General features: G+C 59.7%; 7 protein-coding genes across 7 annotated transcripts; 2 read left to right on the top strand and 5 right to left on the bottom strand.

The window, feature by feature from the left end:
- Window positions 1–389: 389 nt before the first annotated feature.
- On the bottom strand, window positions 390–2691 carry BXZ73DRAFT_89223 (cytochrome P450; the record flags this gene model as incomplete). The annotated part of the gene is made up of 9 exons (XM_048025201.1): window positions 390–570; window positions 628–747; window positions 806–892; window positions 951–1244; window positions 1363–1610; window positions 1668–1982; window positions 2043–2054; window positions 2191–2334; window positions 2398–2691. 9 exons carry the CDS (start codon window positions 2689–2691, stop codon window positions 390–392), a joined length of 1695 nt encoding a protein of 564 aa, XP_047879225.1.
- A 2498-nt stretch (window positions 2692–5189) lies between these two features.
- On the bottom strand, window positions 5190–5556 carry BXZ73DRAFT_76427 (uncharacterized protein; the record flags this gene model as incomplete). Its single annotated transcript, XM_048022423.1, has 2 exons — window positions 5190–5396; window positions 5455–5556. 2 exons carry the CDS (start codon window positions 5554–5556, stop codon window positions 5190–5192), a joined length of 309 nt encoding a protein of 102 aa, XP_047879224.1.
- Window positions 5557–7935: 2379 nt separating this feature from the next.
- BXZ73DRAFT_100000 (uncharacterized protein) lies at window positions 7936–8354 on the top strand (the record flags this gene model as incomplete). The annotated part of the gene is made up of 4 exons (XM_048014436.1): window positions 7936–8009; window positions 8085–8171; window positions 8225–8254; window positions 8312–8354. 4 exons carry the CDS (start codon window positions 7936–7938, stop codon window positions 8352–8354), a joined length of 234 nt encoding a protein of 77 aa, XP_047879223.1.
- Window positions 8355–9089: 735 nt separating this feature from the next.
- On the bottom strand, window positions 9090–12821 carry BXZ73DRAFT_99999 (uncharacterized protein; the record flags this gene model as incomplete). Its single annotated transcript, XM_048028196.1, has 11 exons — window positions 9090–9261; window positions 9327–9452; window positions 9506–9549; window positions 9611–9779; window positions 10092–10298; window positions 10355–10553; window positions 10614–10981; window positions 11031–11311; window positions 11371–12234; window positions 12598–12675; window positions 12735–12821. 11 exons carry the CDS (start codon window positions 12819–12821, stop codon window positions 9090–9092), a joined length of 2595 nt encoding a protein of 864 aa, XP_047879222.1.
- Window positions 12822–13695: 874 nt separating this feature from the next.
- Window positions 13696–15033, top strand: BXZ73DRAFT_44746 (membrane bound O-acyl transferase family-domain-containing protein; the record flags this gene model as incomplete). The annotated part of the gene is made up of 4 exons (XM_048019389.1): window positions 13696–14076; window positions 14132–14466; window positions 14531–14558; window positions 14620–15033. The coding sequence occupies 4 exons, from the start codon at window positions 13696–13698 to the stop codon at window positions 15031–15033; spliced, it is 1158 nt and encodes a 385-aa protein (XP_047879221.1).
- A 1308-nt stretch (window positions 15034–16341) lies between these two features.
- On the bottom strand, window positions 16342–16602 carry BXZ73DRAFT_34305 (uncharacterized protein; the record flags this gene model as incomplete). Its single annotated transcript, XM_048017843.1, has 1 exon — window positions 16342–16602. A coding segment is annotated over one exon (261 nt), but the record flags the coding sequence as incomplete, so codon positions are not given.
- A 1173-nt stretch (window positions 16603–17775) lies between these two features.
- On the bottom strand, window positions 17776–18531 carry BXZ73DRAFT_99996 (uncharacterized protein; the record flags this gene model as incomplete). The annotated part of the gene is made up of 3 exons (XM_048028195.1): window positions 17776–17967; window positions 18028–18316; window positions 18377–18531. 3 exons carry the CDS (start codon window positions 18529–18531, stop codon window positions 17776–17778), a joined length of 636 nt encoding a protein of 211 aa, XP_047879219.1.
- Between the last annotated feature and the right edge of the window lie 716 nt (window positions 18532–19247).

Here is a 19247-nt window from a genome sequence, read left to right as displayed (position 1 = left end):
TTAGGCTACATATCCTCAACACATCCTCGGGGACGAGAGGCCGCATACACAAGGTAAGCCGAGCTGGCGCGTCAACGGCACGGCGCGCTGCCGTCGAATTTGAACACAAGCGTAACGGTAACGGACTGACGGTGAAGCATTTCCCGACCATCCCGTGGCCAAGCCGAACCACGATGCAAACCAATGCTGACATGTATACTTGGACATGCAACGGTAGCCCCCAGGGATCGGTCGACTCGCTGAATAAATTTCTCCCATCAAGGCATCAGCACCGCATCGGATAAGGGATCCACTGCTGTTTGTATGTTTAGAGGCAAACGCCTCAGGCATCAGATGTTACATTCACTATGTCTACACTTTATACGGACAACCCTTCTTGAGCGTTCGGTCTAGAAGGGTGACTGCGCACGGTAGCGCTTCACCAGCAGCGGCATCTGCCCTCCCTTCTCCCTCTCGCTCGCCACGACGGGACGCTCGACCGCGATCGTATACTGCTTCTCTACGTCCGCGGCCGGCACCGCGAGCTCAAATTCGAAGGCGCGGAGGAGCACGAACAGAAGCGCCTTCATCCTGCGAGGATACGCGTTAGCGCCCATTGCGGCGGCGGCGGGAGGGGGAGAAACGCACTCGACGATGGAGAAGCGGTAGCCGATGCAAGCGCGCGGGCCCCCGATAAAACTCATGAGGTGCGCCCACACACCAGGCACGGCGGCAACCGCCTCTGGCACCTTCTCCCAGCGCTCGGGCCTGTGGCAGAGTGAGCTCACACGAACGGTGCGGCGCGGAAGAAGGACTGCAAACTCACTTGAACTGCTTCGCGTCAGGTCCCCAGAGCGCCTCTGAGCGGTTGATTGCGAGGATTGGGATGATGACCCCGTCGCCTTCGGTGATTCTAAGCACGCCACATGAAAGAATCGATGTTGATATGCATGGATTCAAAGAAGACGCACTGGAAACTGTCGTGGGCGACCCCATCCTTGTCGATGATCGGCTCTGAGAAGGGCAAGACGTCGTTCTTCGTCGCTACTCTGAACGTCAGCGGTACAGGCGCGTGCAGACGCAAGGTCTCTCGAAGGACCATGTCGAGATATGGAAGTGCGCTCAGGTCGTCCATCGTGGGCGTGTCGGTGTCGAAAGTGAGGAGCTCCTCGCGTAGCTTATCCTGGACGGCAAGATCCTGCGCGAGGGCCCAGAGGCAATACGTAGTCGCCGTGCTGGTAGTTTCGTGCCCAGCGACGAGGAAGCTGGAGTCCACACAAACCTCAGTATGTGTATCTCGATAAGCGAAACGTATACCGCTCACGTCGGGACCTCTGCAATCAGAATGCATCAGCACCGTTTCGTCTATCTTCTGAAACGAACTCACGGGCCAAGACATCTTCATCCGATAGCTTCTGGTTCTCCGGGATGTCCGTCGCCATGTTCGCCTTGAGCAGAAGCGTGAGCAGGTCGCGCCCGCGGAGGTCGATTCCGCTGCCAGACTCTTCGAGCTTCGTATCCTTGATCGTCCCCTCCGCAGCGATCGCCGCCTTCTTCTCCTGAACGAGTTGCATCCCGATCCGCCGCATGGCCCTTTGCGCCTTCGCCTGCCGGCGAGACTCCGCGTCGGGCTGTCCCCACCCACATGAGCACCGGGGCAAGCCTTTGCGCGGGAGACCGACGCTCACCAGCAGCTCGTTCAGGAAGGGCGTCATGATGCGCAGCCCGGAGAGCGCGCTCGGCCTGTTCGCGGGGTCGAAAATCTGGCCGAACGCCTCGCTGAGCTCGTTCGGGGGCCCGCGCGGGTTGATCGCGTTGAACTCGTAGTTGAACCCGGCGAGGCCGATGATGTCGAGCGTCGCGCGGCTGAGCCACTTGAGGACGTCGATGCGGAGCGACGAGTTCCCCGGGATCTGGATGTCCCACGCGTCGCGAAGCTCGATCGACTTGTTGAGGAACACGATCGTGAGCTCGCGGATCTGTGCGGGGCCGAATGCAGGGTTCTGGGGAGGGGTGCGTTGCGGCCGGCACTGTTGTGAACGGAGATAGAAATGGAGGCGTACCATGATGCGTCTCTGTTGGAGATGAAGTCAGGAAGAGAGCGTAGATGCCGGTAAGATGCAGCAGTTGCGTACCTGCTGCCTGTGCTGGTCGGCTGAGAAACGCGTACTACTGCGTCAGTTCACGGAGACGGTGGAACACGACAACAACAGCGTCTTCACCTTCGGTAACAAGCACCCCATTCCCCAGCAATCCCGCGAGCGCGCGGCGGGTGAGCTCCGGCTTCTGATACTCAGCCGAGTGTGTCAGGACGTGGGTTATCGCCCGCACGTCTTCCGTCCACATGTTGGGACTCTGCAAGCCAGATCGCAGTAATATCAGCGCTACCACAGGAACGGATTTGGATGTTGGACGTACGCAAGCCAAGTCTCGCCAGAGCATCGTATGCGTGCCCAAGTCTCTCTTCCATTCCTCCATCGCAAGGATCGGTGAGCGACCCTCCCACGATTCGAAATCACCGATGAGCCAGTGAGTTCCCGGCTTCGACGGCAGCTTGAGGAGGTTGCTGAAGAGCCTGAGGTGGAAGAACCTCCAGAGCTGCCAGCTGAGCCAGCCGGAGAAAGCGAGGAGCACGACGAAGACGACGCGCGTGAGAGTCGCGAAGACGCCTGCGGCGGTGAACCCAGAGACGAGAGGGTCTAGGTAGCCCATCTCAGTGGTCGAGCCAATCTGCAGTGCAGGGGGATGCAGTTAGAATGAGCAACGGGGGAGAGTAGCGAAGACGCACTGGTGGTGGCAGCGTTGCTAATAAATGTCGCTGGGCCCGGGGGTATGTAACGCGCCCCCATCAGGGCGCAGCACACTGCGCGCGCAGTTCTTCTTGTGTTCTGAGCAGTGAGCTTGCTCCCCGCGGGCCAGTGCCATGGTCATTGCCGATATCATTGCGCCGACCGTGCATCTCACCATACATGAAGGTGGAGGCTGGAGGTTCCGGTGCATTACACGGTGCTTTCCACGAAGGGCTTGAGAGCGGTAGTTGTTTGCGAAGTCCGACGGCAGAAGCTACGAAAGATAGGCGGTCAGCATACGTTCGTGGTGGGAAACACGGGGAGTATCAAGTCACTGCCCGGCATTGATAATGGTCCCTGGCGGTACTTGGTGTCAAGCTGCGCAAGAGCTGCATCAGGAAAACCTTAACGGGCTAATTAGCTCTAGGCTAACTAGCACTAGCACTATCGACTTAGCTATTCGCACTAGCATACTATGAACAGTTAGTCATACTATTTGACCACTATTTTTCACTTATCACAACTATGTAGCTAGTTGTTCTGCTGCCACAGCTAGTGGATCTAAATCAAATCTATTTGTGCTAGATCTGAACTAATGTTTAACTACTCACTATGCATAGGGAGTCCCGAAACAGCTGGTGAACTTGGTGAATTGCAAGAGGTGGATTGTTATGGGTGAGATAACATCACTAAGACGACTGCTTTACTGATGGTTCACAATGATACAGAAGAGTGTGGGGAATGAAATATATTGGGAACTAATGTCATCTAACCACACTGGTAAGCAGAGTTAACCACCGTCGACATGGGCCATGTGGGCGACACGGGGGATGCGGGTGAGTGGACAGGGGACATGATATGGACGCAGGCAAAGTGGTAAGGACGATGTGTGTCGTGGGTGCAGGCGACGCAGACGTGGGTGTAGGCGACGCAGACGTTGGCACGGGGACGACGCGGATACGAGCAGGCGAAGCAGACAACACGGATGGACGATGCGGGCGACGTGGATGTGGGTGAGGTCAGCGACGCGGTGACGCGGGCGAGGTCGGCGGTGCTAACATTGGCGTGGGGACAACGCAGACGTGGGTGATCGATGTGGACCGACAATGTGGGCAACACGGACGTGGCAATGTTGATGCGGGCGAGGAAGGTGGGGCGAACGTGGGAGAGGAGGGTGACGCAGGCGAAGTAAGCAACATAGGCGGGTAAGGCGGACGACGAGGATGTGGGCGAGGTCAGCGATGTGAACGTTGGCTCGGGAACGACGCAGACGCGGGCGAGCGATATGGGTGGATGATGTGGGCGACGTGGTCGTAAGGGCTCGCCGAGGCCGTTTGCATGACCATGCACATCCGGGGTGGGTAACGGGACGGCAGCGTGGTGGGAGGCGGCACCTGGGGATACCGGGGCCTCGCCTTGCGCGTACGCCGCTTCTTTTCCAACTCCATAGGTGGGCCAGCAAGTGAATAGAGCACCTCAGGTCAGCGAATCCGAGATTCGGGTCGACTGGCGAAGCTTACCTGGGGCACCACAGGCGCGCGCTGGTCGTCCATGCGGTACGCAGACACCAGTGTCCACGGGTAATCCTCCGGGCGTACAGTAGCGGCCCGTGCCTGCGAAGTCGCGCCGTTGACGGGAGAAGCTCTGAGTGGGGTGGACGACATGTTGACGACCCAGGCAGGGAAAATGGGGGATGTTGACGCGGGCGCGAGACAGGAGAGGCGGGCGAGGAAACATGGCGGGCGGCACAGACACGTGCGAGGTGAGGGCGAGGCGTGCGCGTAGTGGCGCGCTGCACAGCCGTTCTAGGGGGATGAGCACCCCGTGCACACCCGTTGGGACGTAACCGACGTCGTGGGGACGGGGTCGGTGGCGCGGCCGGAGTCTGGGAGGAGGAGGAGGAGGAGGCGAGGAGCGCAGGAGAGCACAACGGGAGACTCACCAAAACCTAGGGGCCCGCAACAGCTCATCGAGGAAGCGGCAGTTGAGGAGAGCGTTGGCTTGCTCATCGAGGATGTTGCGCCAGGAAGAACAGATGGGGAGGATGTGGAGGACGGGAAGGACGAGGAGGACGGCGTGCTAGTGGACGAAGGGAAAGACGCGCTGGCAGGTGCTGGCATCCGCGTGGGAAACGACGCGCGTTGCGTGGACTCCAGCGCTTGGCACTGCCAGCGCTCTCGTCGTCGTCGTCGTCGTCCTCATCGTCGTTGTCGTCCTCTGGCCTCCCCTTGCCCGTCTCGCCCTTGCACACTCCGCCCGTCTCGTAATCGCCCGTCTCGCCCTCGCCCGTTCTGCTCTCTCCCTCCCCGCCACCTTACCCATGTCAATCCGCGTCATCCGCGTCGCCCACTTCAAGCTTTACTTGTCTCGCCTGCGCCCCACGCCTCGCCCGCCTTGTCCGTCTCGTCCGCTTGGCCCGTCTCAACCCCCTGGGCCCTCGTCCATCTCGCCTGTGTCGCCCACCTCGCTCGCGTCACCCCAGATCTCGCCCATCTTGCATGCGCTCGTCCCACCTGTCTCACCCACCTCGCCCACCTCTCTCTCGCCCGCCTCTCTCTCACCCGTCCCGCCCTCGCCCATCTTGCTCTCGCCCGTCTTGTCCTCTCCCTCGTTCGTTTTGCCCTCACCCTTGTCAATGGTGTTGCACCCACGTTATCCACGTTGCCACGTCGCCCACTGCACCTACCTCGCTCTTGTGTCGTACGTCACCCGTCTCGCTCACCTCGCCCGCGTCTACTGCCCCGCTTATTGCCCTCCTGCAGCCGAGGATGGTCGCCACTTCGCCCATCTCCTGCGCATCTCGTGAACGTGGGCGTGGCCCTGACCGTAACAGTAAGTGCCCCATGCATCCGCTCTGCCATACAATTCCTGACTCCTCCTCACGCGCACGCGCACCACTGAGATTGGAATTCCCCATATCGCCACCTCACCCACGCCGTCGCCGCATCTCGCGGCGTCTCGCCAGCGTCACCTACCCCGCTCGGCTAACCATCTGTGAGTACTACAGCTCCGTCTCCGCTATCGCGCGCCCCACGCTGACGCTGACGCTGCCTCACGCTCTCACAGGCAAGTGCGACATTCACGCGCAGATGCGCTAGATGCGCTGCACGTACACGAAGGACAACGTCAGCCCTGAGGACGGTGCAATGAAGCCCGATCACGACACGGAGGAAGGCGCCGTCTGAACACGCGTGCAAGCTCCAATGCCCCCATCACCCCCACACTCGTCCAGGTAAGCAGCCCCCTCGCACACGTCGATCTCATCTCACCGTGCAGTCGCTCACGCGCTTGTTTAAGCTCGCGGCCAAACCGACGCCCATTCACCCACATCGCCTATGTCACCCACGTCCAAACCCGCATCTCCCGCCTCACCGTATTGCGCCCGGTTTGGGCATCTCCCACACATCACCCCGTTCGCTGCCACATCACCTGCCTCTCGTCCGCATCACCCACATCGTCCACCTCGCCCGCTTGCCCGGTTCGCTCTCGACTCGCCCACGTCACCGGTGCCGCCTGCCTCGCCCTTGTATCGTCCATGTCGTCCGCACTGGGCACGTGCGGAGAGGCTGTATTCCTCCATAAGTAGTGCCCGTGTCGTTGATTGTAGTCTACTTTGTACGTTGTAGCATGATAAATATAAATTTGTTTGACTCTCCTATACGCTTGTGTGACCGAACCTACAGTTGCTCTATCTGTCTATCTAACTTGCAGCTAGGCACTCTATTCAGCCGTCTACTTCAGAGCTAGGTGCTCTAATCACCCATCTACCCAGTAGATAATGGGGCTAGTGATCTAATTAGTTCAGGGGTAAAATAATTAGCACTAATGAACTATTCGCATCTAGTAAGCTAATTAGCGCTATTTTAGATGACCTAGAGCTAATTAGCTGGTTAAGGTTTTCCTGATGTGCGAGATCCCCTTCAAAGGGTGCCAGCGCAGCAACTCGGTATTCTGAGGCGCGACGGCGACGTCCAACCGCCGGCCAGCCGCGATGGCGTTCAGCCGAGTTCGGACGAGTGTTCGTGCGGTCGGGGCTCGGCGTTCGCACTGCGGTGCGTGTTCCAGATCGAGGTCGGTGGGGTCGAAGTACGAGCCGATGATGGCGGCGCGCGGCTCCCAATTCCTGCCCGCAAACAGCGGGACGATTTTTAGGAGCAGGTGATCAAAAGGGCGCGCAAATCCGAGACATGAAAGTGGCAAGAGGAGGATTCGAACCCTTGCACGCGAGAGATTCCAGCGCCGAAAGCTGAGCACTGGGCGCTTTGCCCTGTTCTCTGCCAACGTCGTCCTCCTTCACCTCGCTCTGCAACCCAGTCTGCATCCTTCCTGGATACAGCCAAAGGGGTCAGTGCCATTTTGGACTCTTCAAGCTTGCATTGGCTGCTTCAAAGTCTTCCTAGTCCCGAGTTCCGCCGTGACCCAAATCAGCTCACAAATTCAACCAGGTCGACGCCCACACCAAACAACGCTTGTTTGGCCACCCTTCTGAACTCCGCCGTCCAGCCTGGGCCTGACTCGAGCACCCCAAATCATTCGGGGTGCGTTCTCAACGATGCCTGGGCCCCCGCTTGACCTCTGCAACCGATCTGCAACACACGACGGCCTGCGGTGCCCTCCTACCCCCTGGTCGCCGTGATCTTTCTCCGACTCTTCTCGCGCTCGGTGAGTGGGCCCTTCTGTCGGAACTCGGCTGAGGACTTCTGTTGATTAAAATCAAATTTCCAGGAACTGGTGTGAGATCCGAGACCACCTTTCCACCCGAGAAGCACCTGATGTTGCTTGGGCGCGGAGGAGTGCAGGAAGCGATTGGCCAGGGCGATCCTCGGGACCTCAGTATCGTGGGGCCATGTGCGAGCCGAGTGCGCGACCTTGTGCTCTGCGCGGGCTCGGCGCGATGCGGTCCGCCAGGCGAGGATAAAAGCCCCCCTCCCCCGCGCTCTCTCCCCTCAGAACCCGCACCACCCCGCCACCTCGACGATGTTTCCCCCCCCCGGCACACTCCCGCCCATGCGGCACACCACTCCCCAACCCCTCGCCCGCCTCAGCAGCGGCGACGGCAGCATGCTCGTCTCCGGGTGACGATGTGAGCTGTTTCTTCAACCACACGTGCCGCCACTCATGCTGACCATCAGTGACTAGGACCGGTGGCACATGCAGGTCGACTCCCATGTCACTCTCCTCGCCCGGCACCGAGGCTCTGGCGTCGCTCACGCTTCGCCATCCTCACCGCCACAAGGGCAGGTGAGAGACACCGTGCAGCAGCTTCGAGCCGCACTGCACGGGGTTGGAGACCTACACCCACGTTGAAGCCCCAAGAGCCCGAGCGCGGCGCACTGAACCATACCCTCCCTCCACGGTCGTCACCGACGGCTCTCGCGAGGCGAGCGACACGCAATGTGATCTGTGCGTCTCTTTATTACTCCCTCCCGCTGACGTCGCTGATTTCCGCACGGCAGCCATGCCATCAATGGTAATCCCCCAACATTGTGAGTCAGTCGCCTCGCATCTCTTTTGAACGAGACCTGACTTCCACTGTTGGGCAGCGACCTGGGGCTTGGAGACCAGACGTGCAAGTACGCTCAGTAAGGGCGCGGTCGATCTCTTCCCGCTGTCCAATCCAGCGGCGAAAGTATACTACGGTCCCGCGCCAGGCGGCACGCACGTTCCAGATGAATGCCGCTCCGAAGTCCATCGGAAAGATTTGGCTCCAGGAACCTCGTGCGTGCTGCCCTCAGGCTTCGAGCCATGTTTCTTTTCTCTCGACTGTTACCGCTCTCCCTCTCCTCCCCATGTCCACGCCTATGCACAAGGACGGCGATCGTCAGGCGGCGCGCACGACCCGATGAACGCCCCTCCGTGACCTTCACGGAATGTTTTCGAGGCTCCGGGACACTCGAGCGCGCCGACCCCAGCTCGGCCCGTCCTTGTTTCTCTCCTTACCCCCCATCTCTATTGTCGCTCTTATCTCTATGCGTATGTCTACCTATGTTTCGGGCGACGGAGGTCCCTACGACCTCCGTTGCAGTATATTTCCCGAGGTATTGGCGCAGGCCTCTCCGTGGCCCTCGGGACTAGTACCTGTCGCTCGCGCGGCGGGGAAGCCAACATGCGTCATTCATGTATTATGTAGTCGCTGTAATCAATGGGCATTGTTCTCAGTTCATTAGCATCGTTTCTCAACTGAAGAGTGCACTGCGTTGGAAACCGTTTCCTCGATAAGAACTTCTTCTGACATAGATGAATACAAAAGCAATGAACCATATAGTTGTTCCCACCCACAATCAGAGTCCTTCCACCGTCGTTCCGCTCAGAGCTGAGACCTCAGAGCGCGTGGTGCTGCTTGACGAGCAAGGGGAGCTGCCCACCCGCCTCTGGGTCGCTGCGGAGGCGCGGACGCTGCACGGCCGCACCCTGTTTCTTCTCCACGTCCTCGACAGGCACGGCGAGCTCGAATTCGAAGCGGCGCACGAGCGTGAAGATGAGCGCCTTCATCCTACGAACCCAATTGGGCATCAGCGTTTGCGTATCAAGCAGGGAGGGTTAGAACGGAAGACGCACTCGACGAGAGTGAAAAGATATCCAATGCAGGCCCTGGGGCCGCCAAGGAAAGTCAGTATGTGGCCCCACACTCCGGGGACGGGGCCGATTGCGTCGGGAAGCCCCTCGCCGAGCCACCGCTCCGGGCTGGATGTCGATATGGTCAGTATCTCGACACGAGGACGACATCTGGCACGCACTTGAACTCTGCAGCATCCTCGCCCCAGAGCTTCTTCGACGTCGTCTTTGCTCGCCTGGCGCATGATGTTCGGCACGGGCGCGTAGAGCCGCAGTGTCTCGCGCACGACAGCGTCCAGGTAAGGGAGCTCGTTCAGCTCCTCCATCGTCGGCATGTCGGTGGGCACCGCCAGGAGCTCATCACGAAGCCTGGTCTGGACGCCCGGTGCCTGCATGAGCGCGAAGAGGCACCACGTCGTCGCTGTGCTCGTCGTCTCGTGGCCGGCGACGAAGAACCTGCAGGACACGGCCAGAAGCCGGGGACACAGCCACAGACTGTCCTGAGTTCGGACCCATCGAGAAAGTGCCCCCCCAAGTGTGACACTTGGGGAGCAAACCCCCCACACAGTGCCCCGCCCCCCTTTTGTCAAAATTGACTGCCAGATACCAGGCACCGACCAGACGCCATGCCGGGTGCTTTCTGGTAGTAAGCGGAGCATGCATCCGAAATCGACAATCGTACATCACCGAGCTGACCGACTAGAGGGAGCTTCCATCGTCATGCGCCGTTCCCTGACCCTCGTTTTCTCAAACTGCATGCCCGCTCACGCCCCCTTCGTCTTGATGAGTCCTGCCAAGAGGTCGAAGCTGTTCCCGTCCGGCTGAAGGTCAAAGAACTCCGGTCCGCCTCCACCTCGAGGAGACGAGAACGCGTCCGGCTCCGCCATCGTGCGCAGCAGCCCGTGCTCCGGCGTTATCCCCACGATGCGCACCTTGCGCGGCGGCGACACCGTGGTCAGCGTCACGAGCTCGTCCCTGTGTCGCGGCCGGGTCAGAGACCGGGCAGCGGAGGACGGAACGGGGGCACGCACGAGTGGAGCCAGCGCTCCAGGTACTCGTCCATGAACGGTTCGAAGGACCCACGCGCGGCGAGGAACTCGGACCACTTCCGCTCGAAGCGCGCCATGATCGCCGCGAAGGTGCGCTCCATCGTCGGTGGGGCGGCGCTGCTGCGCGCGAGCTGCGCGAGTGAGGGGATCAGCGGCGGGTTGAGCACGTTGAGGCCACAGCCTGCGGGTGGAAGCGACGTCAGTCTACGGAGAGCGGACGAGGAGCCGGGACAGCGCGCACCGACGACGATCTCGACCTTGCCTTGGCCGAAGCTGGTGTTGACCAGGATGCCGCCGATCTTCTTCCTCTCGCCCTCCTGGGTGATTGCGTAAATATCGTTCGGCCACTTGATGCGCACAGCGTCCCCGGCTGACGTTCCGAGAACCGCGGGATCGCGGCACGCGTCCGCGAGAACGAGCGCTGCGAGGTATTGCACGAAGACTAGGCGCGAGCCCGGAAGCGCTGACAGAGGTGCGCGCAGGAGAAGGGAGAATTGGAGGCATCCTGGAGGGGAGAGCCACACGTTCGCACCGCGGCCTCGACCGGTCAATTGCATTGAGGCCAGCGAGACAAGCGGCGTCGGGAGGGAAGTGAGCAGATGGGTGTTTCTGGAATAACGTCATCGACACAACCAGGTGTACAGAGACGGAGGCGTACTTGTCGAGCATCGTCTGTGTGCTGGTCACAACCTCGCCATACAACAGCGCTTCACCCACTCCCCAGGTATCGTCTTCATAGGTGTCCGGGCATGCTTGTCCTTTCCGGGCGTCCGCGAGAGCTTCGTAGTATGCAGTGATATTGAAGCGCGGCGTGAGTTCGGTGGCAGGGAGAGTTGCGCCCGGGTAGACGACGACGTGCTTCGGATTCCATGTCGTAGGGTCGTCGCTCGTGGTATCTGCTGCAACAAGCTGCTGCTCAAAGACAGCCGTCGCCTGTTCCTGCGAGTGGAAGAGAAAGGTGTCATTCTTGTCCGCGAGCTCGTGCGTAAAGCCGGGACACCAATCAAACGGAGAGCATGCTCGACGACGCCAGGACGCCAAGGTGCCGAGCAGAGAACTTGAGGGGTGGGCCGTGCGACTGCGTTTGACATGGAGAGCTGCAAACCAAGGGCGTCGATGGTCGAGCGGAGGAGTGCGATGATTCCGGGCTGCGCGGCGTACTCTTGTGGGACACACAGAGTCCACACGCCTACCACTCCCTGGCCGAGTGGGATGTTTGCGCCAGCGACAGTCGTGCCAGATGGATATCGCGCGATGACTTCGACGCCGACCTTCCCCAGGTCTGGTATCGCAGTCAGATCGATCGAGCCTGCTGTCGGCAATCCCTCCACGACGTAGCCGTTGACCACTTGCACGTCGGCCAAAGCTGGAGCACCAGTGCTTGGAGCGATCGTCACGACGATTCTGCTATCCTCATCTTCTAAGGACAGTTTGATGTTCGACGACGTGTCCGGCAGCCCCCGACTCTGAGCTGGGCTCGCGCGAGCGACGTTCCCCAGCGATAAGAAGCGCCCGCCAGCGGCGACGTACTTCTGGACCGCCTGAGCCGCAGCGGTGTTGAAAGGTGATTCTGGCGTTCCGGTTTGGCCCTGAGACAGGAAAGGAGGCATAACGAGCATTGCGCATCCTTTAGACCATGGGTGCGAGGCGAGGGACGTCGAGTTGACGGCTTGCACGGCGTAGTTCGGGGCCAAGATGGAGCGGATGAAGGAAAGGATGTGCTGGTGGGAAGTCGAAGATAGATCCGAGCCGGTATAGACGAGGACGTTCATGTCGCAAAGAGGAAGTGCCGCGGTGGATGTCGTGCGAGTTCGTGCTCGAAACACCGAGAGATATCGTCGGATTATGGTGATGATGCGGGACTGATATTCAAACTCGTCAGTGATCTCTTAGCGCATATAGTGGCAGTAACTTACTTGTATGCGGGCAATATGTCAGCGTTTGTTCACTAGCATCGCAACATACTGCTTGCTGTCAGGAGGGGCAGTGGCGGTTGGAATCAAGACAGGCTCAGATAAGATCGGCATGCGTCATCGCCATCTTATCTAACCTCTCACTGTAGATAAGATTATCGCATCCTCTTGAAGTCATCGACGTTGATGCAGCGCTCAACGTTTCAACACTCAAGCTCTATCCGCAGACGACTCCCGCGCCTTGTGTGCCGTCGACTTTGGGGGCAGACTATTGCCCTCCACGTGTTTGTGCTCAGTGGTAGACACGGCTACCGGGGAGCCGCTGTCCGAGCCGTTCCACTCCGATTTCCCATGAGTCTCCGTGTCTTCTTCCGGGAGTGCGAAGAGGTCCTGCACGTCGCCAAGACGGCCGTCGGACGCATTCAAACGTGGTTCCGGAGCACGCGGACCGGCGACTGCACCGAATCCCGACCCTCGACGGTGAACTCGTTTGGCGCGCCGTTGTCACGGACGATGGATCGATGGTCGGTTGCCATGGACGGATGAGTACGGAGGAGTGAATTTTCATCGCACGAGGGCGACGCGATCCCGGCGGACGATACTCGTTGAAGTGACCGTCCAGCTCCTGGGTTGAGGTACGTACCCGTACGTCTCCATTCGTCAGTGCCAATGTTGACGGGAACTCCGACAGATAATACATAGCGGGGCTTTCAAACAGAGCCGCGCGACATACGGAGTCCGCGTCAGATTCTGTACCGAGTATGCGTGATATGCAGTACTGTACGCACCTCTCATGTCCATGAACTTCATCGCATCCTCGCGCGTGTAGGGGCCGACGACGAACAGGAGTTGCATCACACACTCTCTTATCCTCTCATCCAACGAATGCGGGGGAACGCAATCATTGTATTCCGCATCATTGCCACCGCCTTCCCGTAAGAGCAAACGTGACAAAGTACGGGAGGGAAGAGAGGTGTACGCATGTAGGTACATACGTACCGAGCTCTGTCATCCGGTTCGAACGGGGAAAGTCTAGATGAGTAAGTTTAGGGCAGGTCGTTACGCGTTTGATCTCTGATATCCGGGGCTTCGGCGCCCGCTCACCGTCAGGCGTTTGCAATTCCCAACGCTCATCACTCTACATGGACGTGCTTGATGCCGGCGTCGTACGAGTTCGTCGATGCATGCAAATAATCTTGTGTTGAGAGTCGTTCGACTTGATACGTATGGCTCACCAGGTTCTGTAATAAACCCCTCCGCGTCCAACCGTCCCCCAGGATTTGCCCCGTGACCTTCGCTCAGACCTGCGCGGTCTTGGAATAGCCAAGTACGTGCCACTCTACTTCCACTCTGCCAGTTGAACATGACCTCTTTCCTAGGTCAAACGCGCGTTATCTGTTGAGACTTGACATGGATCCCGACAACGGCCGCCGCCCGTTTTCACCGCTTCTCCATCTCGTTCTACCGGAGATGGCGCTGGGTGTCGTCATCACACTCAGAGCTCCCTGGTTGGCTAAATTGGTTGCATCGTTCAGCCTTATTGCTTGGGTTGTCTACACTTTGGTGTCTACCGACACCGGAAAAGCGGTCGACAATTACGCTGTCGGCAGCGCCGTCCTTGGAAACACACTTTTCAACACCATTCTCTTCCTCTGTTTCACCGACCCCATTACAGAGCTCCGCCACCTCCGCACTCCAGAGCCTGCACTATCCGAAAGGTCGTTCTTGGCGAGGTTCTGGAACGCTCTCTGCCTCGTTCGCAACAACCGACTCATCGGCTGGAACGCTCAGGTCTGTTGTTGCCTGCCCCCACATACATCACGGCCTTACGCACGTTTATATGTAGGTACCCAACGTTCCGCCCGCGACAACAAGCAAGGCCCTTTTTTTCCGTAGACGCGTGCTGCAGCTCCTCTCCAGCGCTTTCCTCGTCGACCTCACCGAGTCCTTCGTCTACCCATACCGCCATTTCTACGATGATCCTCCCCCTCCCGGCCTCGCGGGCTACGTGCTCCGCTCCGGAACAACATTCGTGTGGCTGGTCATGACCTACGCGATCCTCAAAATGTTCTACAACATCGCATCGATCCTCGCTGTCGCCCTCTATCTGAGCGAGCCGCAAGACTGGCCGGACACCTTCGGGAGCTGGAAGGACGCGTACACCCTGCGCCGTCTGTGGGGGTGAGATGTCGCGCCTCTCGCTCTTCGATGACTCCCAATCGCTGATACCGGGTCCACCGACCAGTCGCACTTGGCACCAGAACCTCCGTCGCGTTCGTCCCCTGCTCCGTCTTCTCCCCATATCGCGCGCGCTTCCTAACCCTCTGCCAACAGCACTTTCATGCATGGGGCGCGCGCGCGATCCGCGTCCTCGGCATCCCGCGCGGGACCTTCCTCTCCTCCCAAGTCCAGCTCCACACCGCCTTCGCCGTCTCTGCCCCCCTCCACTCGTGCGGCGATCTCATGCTCGGCGTGCACCACTTTGGGCGCTCGCTCCCCTTCTTCGCCGCGAACGCGGTCGCGATCGCCGTCGAGGACGTGTGCACGCGCGTGTTCGGGGCCGCGTTGGGCGGTGGGCCGCGTACGCGGACGCGGCGCGCGTGGCGGGTGGTCGGGTACGTGTGGGTGGCGGCGTTCATGAGCGTCGCGGGGCCGCCATACGTGCAGTGGCATTTCGAGTCGGGCGTGGTGGCGGAGCCGGTGCTGCCGGTGTCGCCGCTGCAGCGGTTCGTGTTTCCGTTTTTGTGAGTTCTTGCGATGTCGTGTGTCGGGTCTCCGCTGACGCGCTTTCTTTGCAGAGCCGGGCATTTGTCTGTGCTGTAGTGCCTCACAACATAGTACAACGGACAATGCACGCGCGTCTCCTGCTTCTCTACTCATCGGGGCCCATAGGCGGTCTCTCCACTTGAGCGTCCAACAGATGTTGTTGAAGCTGCTGCTCAATGATGGGGCATAAGACTTACGAGCAGCGAGATGGGTATAACAGGGGGTATGGAGGAGCGGAAAGCGAGTGTCGATCCATACCACGCAGTTCCATGCACATTTAGAGCGCCAGGTTCTATGTTGAGATGGTAAAGCCGTAGCCACCTGCGCTCATCCCCCCAGCACAGTTCGCGATGGCGATGGACCCTAGTGGACGGCGAAGCGCGGACCCGCCCACCCCACAGAGTGCCGCCACGATGCTCCCACTCGTCCAAGGAGGGGCCGAAAGGGAAGAAACCGAGTTAGGTACTGACGCCTCAGCCTCGTCCTACGTCTCAAGCTTGCCGAGGAGGTTCTCGGGACGGTCGCACATTTCGAGCCGGCACTCCAAGCAACAAAGGCCATAGATGTGTTTCATAAAGTCTAACGTACTCGCGATCTACTTCCTCCTTAATCCGTGCATCAGTCCGTATTCGTCGATGCGTTTACGGCCAACAATCTTACCTGGGAGGGCAAGCAGAATACGTTTGTCGTCCTGGGTGAATCCCCGCACCGACGTGAGGCCAGTGAGGGCACCCGACGCCTCATTCCTGGAACCTGGTCTCGACCATGCGGATGGGCAGCTCCTTGTAACTACGATTGCGGGAGTCGACGATGAGACAGTGGCCGGGGCAGTTCGTGGGCTTCGGGACCCACGCCTCCTTCTCGACGTTGAGTGAGAGCATGTCGTCTTTGTAGTTCTGCCAGCGATCTGACTGTTCCCATAACTTCGAGAGAATATACTCGGCGAGATGACTGTATGCGCATGAGTCACGGGAGCAAACGAAAGGGTCGGAGTAAGCTCACTTACTTCATGACCGCGCTTGGAGGATTCTAATTTCTGAGCGCGTGAGCTCCAAGAGCATGTTGTAGTCTACTTGTGGATATGCGTCTCCGGGGAAGTAAGAGGTAGAGCCTTCTCGAAAAGTGAGCTGCAAACGGGGAACAGGAGCAATATGCATACCTTCGGGATCACAAACATTTGATTTTGCCCATGTGGTGCGGCCAAACGCACAAGTCCATCATAGGTCCGCACTGATAGACGGTCGTCGACGTGCCACTGGGGATCTTCGACTCGATGAAACAACTTTTGTACTTGTTGCACCCGAAGAACTCAAAGAGCTTGGGCACCACAAGCCGCTCAAGCTTCTGCATCTGCTTGATTGCCAAGTCGGCGTTCCGTTCGAGCGTGGGGTAGTTGGAGCTCATGACTGGCCGGTCCTCGATGCTCATTTCGTAAAAGAACCTATCTTCCATCGGGGGTGCGAGGCACAAGTGGCAGTCATGATTCTGCTCAACAGCTTCCCCGAGGATCTGGGCTGACGAGTGCCAGAAGACCTTCGCACCCGAAGGACGCATTCGTCATTCAGCACGCGCATGTATGCAAATACTCGGGCGTACCTTCTGGGTGCTCAAAGTCCAGGATCTCCCGCAATCATGACTTCTCTGGCGGACGCTCCGGATCTCATAGCTCTCTGTCGACCTGAAAGACGTATTTTCAGCACTCGCCCGTATTCCGGTGCTGTGTCAAGTCCTCGGTCGGTCGCGGCCTGCTTCCTCCGCCTACTGGTGACAAGAGACCAAATGGCCTTTCTCCATCCCAGTGGACGCTCACTGGCCAACACTGCCACGTCGCATGCTCCTCTTTTGTCTGACCGAGTCTCGAGGCCTCCAACGCCCGACATGAAGCGTGCACTCACCTTGTCAATGACGAGTTCTGCTTCGCGACCTCCATGATGCTCGTCGACGGTAGCCCGGGACGTGCTCAGTCGCTGAGATCCCTTGAGCACGGCGGTCAAAGTCTCCAACATCGCGGGGCTAGTCTGCATGTCCAAGTCCGTCAGCGACGCTCGCAGACTCGATCCCAGGCGGAGGGCGTACGCACTCTTCAACCACTCGTCATACTCCGCCTTGAGCTTGTCGATGACTCTGATGCGTGCGCAAAGAAGTGGGGCGGCAAGTTCATCAGGCTGGACGACAAGGAGCGCATGGAGCGGGAGCGGGAGCGGGAGCGGGAGGGCGAGGCGGGAGGCGGGCTCTGCGCCACGTACGATGAGCGGGTGGGTGGACGCGGCCTCGGTCTTGTTCCTGTAGTTTCCCTTCTTCGTAGGGGTGTCCTGGTGGCGATGGAGGTGCGACGAGGGGCGGACGAGCGCGGGAGCGGGAGGTGGGGGAAGCAGACACTGCTGAGGAGGAAGAGCACACCCAGTGTGTATGCGCCAATCTAATCGCGCGTAGATAACGATGGCGTGCGATAAACAGTTGTTGGAAACGTTTGCCTTGGGCTTTGATTCCGACGCTGCCGCGAGGGCGCGCAGGGCGCGCGCCTGGGCTCTCCGATGGGTCCGGGAACGAGAACCGCGCCTCGAGGCCATGGCTAGCTCGCGCGGCGGCGAATGGGTGGTTAGGCAGCCAGCAGCACGCGCGCACGCACGGGCAGTCGAATAAATGACGCAATAGGATAGTACGATATTGGGCGAGTGGGGGGTACAAATCGCTCGAGCGGGAACGGGGACACAACCATCGCTACTAAACTGACGCCGTCTTTCTCTCCTCCTCCTCCTCCTCCTCCGTGAAGTCCTCGGTATCCTCGGTGCCGCGGGCGTCGCCGTGATTGTGCTTTTGGTCGTTGGTGCTCTCGACAAAAAGGCGCGCCATGGGGAAGCGCGGCCAAGACACCGCCAGCATCCCGTTTTCCATCGTGGCGTCCAAATCTTTGGCCTGAAAGTAGACGCGGCCTCCGTCAGCCACGCCACGCAGCATAATACAGTTACAACGCACCATACAGCCCTCGGGCAGCGCAATGGCGCGGCGGAAGAACCCGTACTTGAGCTCGCGGACCTGCGACGGCGAGCCGCCACGGACGACGTCCTGGCGGCGCGCCACCGCGAGCTCACCACCAGCTTCCTCGCCTTGCTGAAGAAGCTCTCCGACCGCGCGCGGGCGGCGCTCGCCGCTGACGATGAGCCGGCCGTCGACGACGTCGATCCTAAGCTCGCGCGAGTGAAGGCCCGGGACCTCGAACAGGGCCGTGAGGCGCTCGCTCTGGCCGTCGTCGCAGAGTTCCATGCTGCGCTCACGAGGGCAAGTCAGCCCACGAGAACGTGGGGGGGGACAGGGACCTACTCACCGAGGCTTGTAAATGCGCTGCTCCTTCCCTCGGTACATGCGGATGGTGCGGGCGTAGGTGGCGAGCTGGAAGGCCTCCTGGTCTGATAAAGTCCTTCCCAGGCGCTTCTCGAGCACGTTCACGAGCTTGCTGCTGCGGTTCGTTCGCGCGCCCATGGTTGTACGGATTTCGGCAGGAACGGTGTACTTGGGTATGGACCTGGTTAGGGGGAGCGGGGATGCAGTGGCTAGTGTTGAGGGCGCCTTCCCCTCGCGAACACAAATATATACCCCTGGGCGAGGCGTTGACTCATCCCAGTGGCGAGATATGGAGCGCGATGCGAGGCCGCCGCCCAGCCTGCACCGGACTGGACAGACTTTTCGAGTCGAGAGCCGGAGGATGACTCGGGCTCGCGTGCTCGGAGCGCCCGTGCCTTGTGGGCAGATTCCGATTGGCGCCCGCCCACGTGGAGCCATGAGGACCGGCCATCTGCCACTGGCACCAGTCAGTTCCATGAGTAACACAGTTGAGGGGAAGGAGAGGAGTCACTGGGACGTCGAAAGCATGTTGAAATCAACCGCAGGATGATCGATGAGTGCTGCGCGAAGGCACCATTGGCACGAATGGAAGGTGGATGGTGCAGCGGATGAGCTCCGTTGACCAGGGGAGAGCGTGACGGCGCACCTGCCACCACCTGCTGCATGAGCTAAAACTGCTTCGCAGGATCGAGAACAGCAAACACAACGTGGTAAGAAGGCAAATCCGCGCACCCGCTACGCAGAAACCCACACCACGGACACGAGGCGAGCGGATATCGAGTCACCCTGCGGGCCTCACGCAGGGGAGGGGACACGCACATACAACGAGGCGCGCACCGCAAACCGCATAGCTC

This window comes from Epithele typhae (assembly GCF_022376455.1).
Source record: "Epithele typhae strain CBS 203.58 chromosome Unknown BXZ73scaffold_15, whole genome shotgun sequence".
NCBI lineage: Eukaryota > Fungi > Basidiomycota > Agaricomycetes > Polyporales > Epitheliaceae > Epithele > Epithele typhae.
The sequence above is the reverse complement of the archived record's forward strand: the minus strand, read 5'-3'. Positions and strand labels throughout refer to the sequence as shown.